Source organism: Acanthochromis polyacanthus, chromosome 11 (genome assembly GCF_021347895.1).
Source record: "Acanthochromis polyacanthus isolate Apoly-LR-REF ecotype Palm Island chromosome 11, KAUST_Apoly_ChrSc, whole genome shotgun sequence".
Taxonomy (NCBI): domain Eukaryota; kingdom Metazoa; phylum Chordata; class Actinopteri; family Pomacentridae; genus Acanthochromis; species Acanthochromis polyacanthus.
The window spans coordinates 82,696-89,622 of record NC_067123.1 but is presented as its reverse complement, the minus strand read 5'-3'; the positions used below and the strand labels follow the sequence as shown (position 1 = coordinate 89,622).

The following is a 6,927-nucleotide window of genomic DNA, read 5'->3' as shown; positions in this document are numbered from 1 at the left end:
TTCTGTCAGTCAAAACAAGCACAGCAGTGTGGTTGTGTGAGGGTATACGAAGTTTCATGTATTTGCTTTCATTATTGAGTTTTAAACTTCAACTTAGATTCAGGATTTCAAGTTATTGAGGGCTGAAGGCTGATAAGTGGAACCATGTCTTATAAAAACAGAGTTCAGTCATTATTTATTCCATTAAAGGTTACTAAGTTGAATATATTTGACTTTTTCTCTCATTAATTTGAAGATATTCATAACCTGGTGTCAAAGATGAATGAATCAAGCTTCTTTAAACAAAATTCTAAATACAATCTGTTTTCTTAAACTGCTGCTGAAACTACAACTCCACTGCCATTTCTGTGGTTCATACCACTGCTGCTCCTTCTACAGCTGTGATCCCTGCTGAAAGTCTCACTGCTTTTCCAGCTGACAGTCAGACCACTGAGGACATTTCATTCAGCTGCTGTTTCTGTTTATTTTGCAAGGAAGTAAATGAATAAATGAAAGGAAAATGAAATAGTAAAAAATGAATGAAATAACAAACAAAAATGAAAGAATGAAGAATAAATGAACAGAAAACAATAAATGAAATAACAACAAGAAATGAATAATGACAAAGAAATGAAACAGAAAACAATAAATGAAATAACAAACAAGAAATGAAATAATGAAAAAGAAATGAAACAGAAAACAATAAACAAAATGGTTAACAATAAAAGAAATAATAAAGACTAAATGGAAAAATAAACATGAAATAAACAGAAACAGAAAACAATAAGCTGAAAAAATTAAAGAAATAAATGAAATAATAAACAATAAAAGTGAGTTACTCTGTAACTTGTACAGAGCAACAACTGCACAGAGATCTGAAGACTCTGCCAAAAAATCTCCTGACTCTTTTCAGAGGCCTCCTCGGAGCCTTTCTGGTGTCAGGAGCTTCAGCCACCACTTCACCATTCAGTTCAGCAGTAGTGGGAGTTTCTGCTGGACCTTGATCAGCTGAAACAGCGTCATTCAGGTCAGTCTGAACGGTGATGGGTGAAGCAGAGGAGACCGCAGACTCATTAAGATCTGCTTCTGGAGACTCTGCTGGATGTTCTTCTGCACAAGTTGTCTCTGTGTCCAGTATGGCAGAGCTCTCTGAAGGCTCATCAGGAGGTGAAAAGGTGTCACCCGAAGAGGAGGCGGCAGCGTCGGCCACGACAGCAGCTGCATCTGAGGCAGAGCTCTCTGAAGGCTCACTAGGAGCTGAAACAGTGTCACCCGTAGAGGAGGTGGCAGCGTCGGCCAAAAAAGCAGCTTCATCTGAGGCAGAGCTCTCTGAACCCTCATCAGGAGGTGAAACGGTGTCACCCGAAGAGGAGGCCGCAGCCTCGGAGGGAGCTGAGACCATGTCACTGAAAGAAGAACCACAACAAAGAAATGAATAAAATATTCAACTAATCCATCAACTAGTGGAACATTCCATCAAAAAAAGCATCCAGCTTCCATCCAGCCGTCACTTACTGAGAGCTGTTGTCCTCCTTGCTGTAGAACAGAAACGGGTGTTGCAGAGCCTCACTTGGTGAAATTCGGCTCTCTGGATTCAGATGCAGCATCTTCTTTAGGAGGCTTGCGAACAGTTTGATCTCATAACTGTCCACATCTGGATCCAGCTGCATTTGGAAAAAAAGATTTAATGCTTGTTCAAAACAGCACACATGTTAGAAATCAGCATTTCCATGTTCAGACAATCAACAAGAGAATGTATTTGATATGTTAAAAGCAGAAAAACAACTTCATTGGTTTTGGCTAAATGTCAAAGAACTCTGTGCAGGACAGGCTTCCATACCTTCAGTGTCCATGTGTGCTCCGTGGACTTGAAGTAGAGCTGGTTGTTGGGGCCTTCACTCAGAAGCTCATTCTCTGGGTTAGCCAGAGTCTCCACCAAAATCTTCATCTAAACAGAGAATATCAGCTACATCAGCATAAAAGGCACTCCTGCATCTATTTGACTTCCAACATCCTAGAACAGTGGAGGACATACCAGGTGATACTGACACCTCTGAGGGAACAGCGGGCTGCCGAGGAACAAGGTGGACAGAACAGCACCCACTGACCACATATCCACTGCCTCAGAGATGGGTAGACCCACAAGAACATCAGGACACCTGAAGAAGGAAGACAACAGTCAGTGATTGCAGTGACTTCCTGCTCAGTTTTACATGTTCATGATTTTTGGTGACATCAGATCAGATGAGTCAAAGAAGAGCAGCAGTACATGATGCTGGAAGACAGATCTTCCAACCTACCTGTATCCAACAAGCTGCTTGACGGAGCTGCTCTTCACTTCACCAACTGGGATGGCTGAGTTGAAACTAGTAAGTTTCACTGTGAAGTTCTGCTGGTCTTCCTGTTTCATCAACATCACAGTATGTGGGTTGATGTTTCTGTGAACGATGCCAGCAGTCTTCAGAGTGCAGAGAGCTGAGAGCAGCTGCAGGACCAGAAGAAGAAACAAAGATTGAATCTGGTTGTTCAGATGTTGGTTATATGTTGGCTTGATATGTTCTGTAAATCAGTAGACATTGTTTGGTGATGGAATCATCAAATCCACGTACCTGCTGTGTAATGGGTCTGATTTCTCCAAGTGACAGAGGTTCTCCACGTCTCTCCCTCAACAGCTTGTGAAGGCTCTTGTCCAGCGTTTCAAAAACTAGACAAGTTTGCCCTTTGCAGTCAAAGTCATCAAGGAACCTGACAATGTGGAGGGGGTCAAGTCCTCGGATCCTCTTCAGAACGTCCAGCTAGAGAGGAAACAGAAGACATCAGACGGATGAATCATCTGAGAGACAGTTCATGTTAACGACCTGATGAAATGTGTGAGACTGTGGGAATTTTGATATAAAGTATTGGCTGCATTTGGCTATCCAAATCAATTTCTTTAGAAAGAGGAACCTGCCAAGGCTGTGGAGCATCAGCTTTACTTTTTTCTTTATTTATTGAGCCCTTAGCTCAATGGATGAGGCAGAGTACAGAAATTAAAGGTGTTACTTTAAAATCAGGGGAGCAAAGATTAGCTCTGTTTGCTGATGACATATTAATATTCCTGACGGACCCCACTCAGTCGCTTCCCAAATGAATGAAAATGCTGGATGAATATGGCTCTTTTTCAGGCTATAAGTTCAATATTACCAAAACTCAGGTATTAAAGCTTAATTACAATCCACCTACACACATTAAAAGTGCACACAAATGGAAATGAAATGCCCATAGCATTAAATATTTGGTAACTGTCCTGACAAAGGATCCATCTGAAATGTTTCAGGCCAATTACGGGCCTCTAATTTCAAAAATAAGATCAGATTTACAAAGATGGAATAATGTCCCTTTTTTGGCTCTACATTCTTGGGTGGACTCAATCAGAATGAGTATCCTCCCTCGTTTCCTTTACCTTTTTCAATGTCTCCCAATTCAGATAGTCCAAAAACATTTTGATGAGTGGGACAAACTACTGACAAAATATATTTGGCCAAATAAAAGAGCAAGGATAAAATATCAGACAATGCATTTAACAAAAGAGAAAGGGGGGATAGGCCTTCCCTGCCTTCTGGAATATTATTATGCTGCACAAATGAGACCTTTAATCGGATTATGTTCACCCACTTATTCGGTAGGGTGGAAAGATGTTTAAGAAACTGTTACAAAGGACATACCAATTATGGCATTATTAGCTGACAAAAAACTGCAAACTAATAGCAGCTCTACAAATGACCCTATGTATGAATCTCTCTTGAATTCGTGGAATAGAGTTATGCAAATTTGTAAGTTGGAAAATCTCTCCCGAATCCTCAGGTGGTGTGCGTACGACTCTGACTTCAAGCCAAATGCCTTTGATAAAAGATTTCAAAGTTGGATCTCAAAGAGACTTACTAGCTGTTATTCTTTTATCCACAAAGGGGCGTTATGAGTTTTGAATTTCTACAAAAAAAATTTGGATTCGGCCAGGATGATTTCTATCGATACTTACAGGTTAGACATTATTTTTGATCAGAATATAAAAACATCATGGGATGAAAGTAACTTGGGGTTCTTGCAGACTTTTCTAACATTAATTAAAACATTTCCTCAAAAGAAAATAATATCTAAAGTATATAAAGCCATTCAACAAGGTAAACAGGCCAATACGGAATACATTAAGAGAAGATGGGAAATGGAAGGAAATATGGAAATTTCAAGTGAAAGCTGGGTGAACTTCTGTAGATTGCGATGGGTCACTACGGGTTCTAACACTTGGCGAGAGTTTTTTTGGAAGAACCTAACCAGGTTTTTTACTACACCTATTCAAAAGAGACATCAGGGTTGTGGTGATCTCTGCTGGAGATCCTGTGGGTCCTCAGGGGCTAATCATTTCCATATTTTTTGGTATTGTTCGGTGATAACATTGTATTGGACACAGGTATGTGAGCATATTAATGATGCATTTGGCAGTAAAATACTCTGTAACTTTGAAAATGTGTCTTTGGGCAATGTGAATGTAATAGATTGGAGAAAGAAGGATCAAAGGTTGCTCTGGATACTATTGGCAGCAAGTAAGAAAGCCGTAACAAGGAAATGGTTAAAACCGGACCCGTCGACAGTTGAAGACTGGATTAGCACAATTCAAGAAATCTATACCATGGAAAAGCTTTCTTTTACCCTCAGGACTCAAAGGGACAAGTTTTACACTATCTGGTCAAAGTGGACTGACTATGTGAAGCCCATAAGGTCGGATTTTCAGTAAAGTAACAATATGTAAAGGTGTGGCAATAATATGTAAGTGTGTGCTAACCATATTTTTGTAAAGGTAATCCTCCCATACATGTTCAACTCAAAAACGTTAAAAATAAAAATGAGGAAAAAAAGAAACGTGTGAGACTAAGACTGAGGCTCTACCTCTCTGTTGGGCTGCTGGGAGTCTGTGGCCGTCTTCTTCAAGATCTTGACCAATACCGGGTGTTCGGTATCCAGCCGTGTGCACTGAGCCACGTCACAAAAGACGCCCCGATACTTGAAGCTTCCAAACCGGTACTCAGTGATGCCGCCAGACAGCAGGTCCATGGGATGGAAGTCAGAGTTGTCAGATCCTGATCCACAAACATGGAGAGAAAAACGTGTTCAATCAGTGCATTCAGTCAACACATCAGGGACAAACACACAACTAATACTGATGATTTCTAGACCATTTAAATGAGGAGTGTATGTCAGAAAATCACAGATATAACAGTGATGAGTTAAAACAACATTAGATTCAAAGTGCATCATTGACACTTTATCGGTATTTATTTCAACTTTGTTTTGTTTTAAAACTGAATGCAGCATGACTGACTTGATCCTCAGCTGGAGTTTTTCTGTTGTTTTCTACTTTGATTTTGTCTTCGGCCTGATCTTCAGATTTACTGATGTTTATTTGTGTAAATCAGTTTGTAATTTGTGCAGATTTTTGTTAAAAAAAAAAGAGAGACATTTTAATCCGGATCACAGTTCACAGACTGCTCCTTTCTAGGTTACATTTTACTGTACAAACACCTGCTGCACACAAACTCATTCTCAACTTCAGCAACAACAAGTTCATGTTATTTTCATCACAAAACAGTCACTGCAGACCACTTATGAGCACATATTTCAACATATTTCAACATGTACAGATGAATCCAGGTCTTTTCAAAGTGTGTGAAATATGAGATCATGTTGGTGTTTTAGTGTCTCTTACCTGGTTGACTCGAGGATCCTGACAACTGCAGATGTTCGCTTTGGTTGGTTGAAACAGACATATTTAAATGCCAAAGTGGTTGAAATCAACGTAGTCGATCAGCAGATGAACAACGGTGTTGTTGCCTCTGGTGTGATCAGATGAAAGTGAAATGATTTCTGACTGAGGCTGTTAAACTTGTTAGCTTCATTCCATTCAGTTAGAACAGTTACAGCAAAAAAAAACAATTTTAAATCAAAACAATGTCAGGCTGGCTGCAGCCAGGCCGAGATAGTGCTCTCTCCTCTCATGTCCTTATTTGGCGTTTCCTGCAGCAGGGCAGCAGGTGAAACAATTTTAAATGAAAACAACTAGTAACAACTAGTTTCGTGTCATTTGTCTTTTTTTTGTCATTTTGTCTCTCGCTTTTTTCACTTTGTGTATCATTTTTGTCATCTTTTTTGTTTTAATTGTTTTTTGTCTTTTTTGTCTGACTTTTGTCATTTTGATCAAAAAGTAAAATACTGTATCATTCAGTTCCAAATACCTGTGACTGAATTTTTTGTGTCTTTGTAGAAACACTTTGATCTGTAATTTGCAATGTGTAAATGATAAACTGAGGCATAATATTGCTGAAATTGAACTTATTTTTCTTCAGAAATTCCAGGTTGTTCATAATGTTTGGTCAAAAGAAAATTCCTTAAATGTGAACATTTTCAGAATATACTTTTTTGCACTAAAACAAAGGGAACATTTGGAGTTGTGGTTATTTATAGATTATTATGCTGTGATTTTACTGGTCCAGCCCACTGGAGATCAAATTGGGCAGAATGTGACCCCTGAACTAAAATGAGTTTAAACCACTGCTTTACATTCTAAACATCCTTCATTATCTCTCTAAACTCATCTGCACCTTCATCGTCACCTGCACATCCAAGTACATTCTCATTTGCACATTTTGTCAGTCATATTCTGTGGATTTTTTCTATATTATATTTAATACGTTTTTATTTTATTTCATTTCATTGTATCTTTTTTTAAATTTTATCTTCACTTTGTTCCCAAATATTCTGTGTTGTCTTATTGCTTACCCTTTTATTGATGATCAGTGCTGCTGTAACAACTACATTTCCCTCTGCGGATTACCAAGGAAAGCAAAAATTCAACTTAAAACATAGTTTATATTAAGTTCTTATTCCAATATTGTCTTTTTGACTTTGTTAAAGCAA

The 6,927-nt window shown here is 38.8% G+C and overlaps 1 protein-coding gene across 1 annotated transcript; it reads right to left on the bottom strand.

The window, feature by feature from the left end:
• Positions 1–814: 814 nt before the first annotated feature.
• On the bottom strand, positions 815–5,234 carry LOC127536065 (homeodomain-interacting protein kinase 2-like). Its single transcript, XM_051955462.1, has 7 exons — positions 4,903–5,234; positions 2,589–2,774; positions 2,280–2,464; positions 2,015–2,138; positions 1,820–1,927; positions 1,495–1,643; positions 815–1,385 (listed from the first exon to the last, which is right to left on the bottom strand). The coding sequence occupies exons 1-7, from the start codon at positions 5,065–5,067 to the stop codon at positions 815–817; spliced, it is 1,488 nt and encodes a 495-aa protein (XP_051811422.1). The 5' UTR covers positions 5,068–5,234.
• Positions 5,235–6,927: the final 1,693 nt, after the last annotated feature.

Bases quoted from the DNA above. Each gene is read 5' to 3' on its own strand.
- LOC127536065 (XM_051955462.1), bottom strand. From the start codon at position 5,067: ATGGACCTGCTGTCTGGCGGCATCACTGAGTACCGGTTTGGAAGCTTC. The intron at 2,775-4,902 runs GTAGAGCCTCAG...TTTCCTCTCTAG, and splicing joins CCCAGCAGCCCAACAGAGAG to CTGGACGTTCTGAAGAGGAT. The intron at 2,465-2,588 runs GTACGTGGATTT...CTGGTCCTGCAG, and splicing joins TCAGACCCATTACACAGCAG to CTGCTCTCAGCTCTCTGCAC.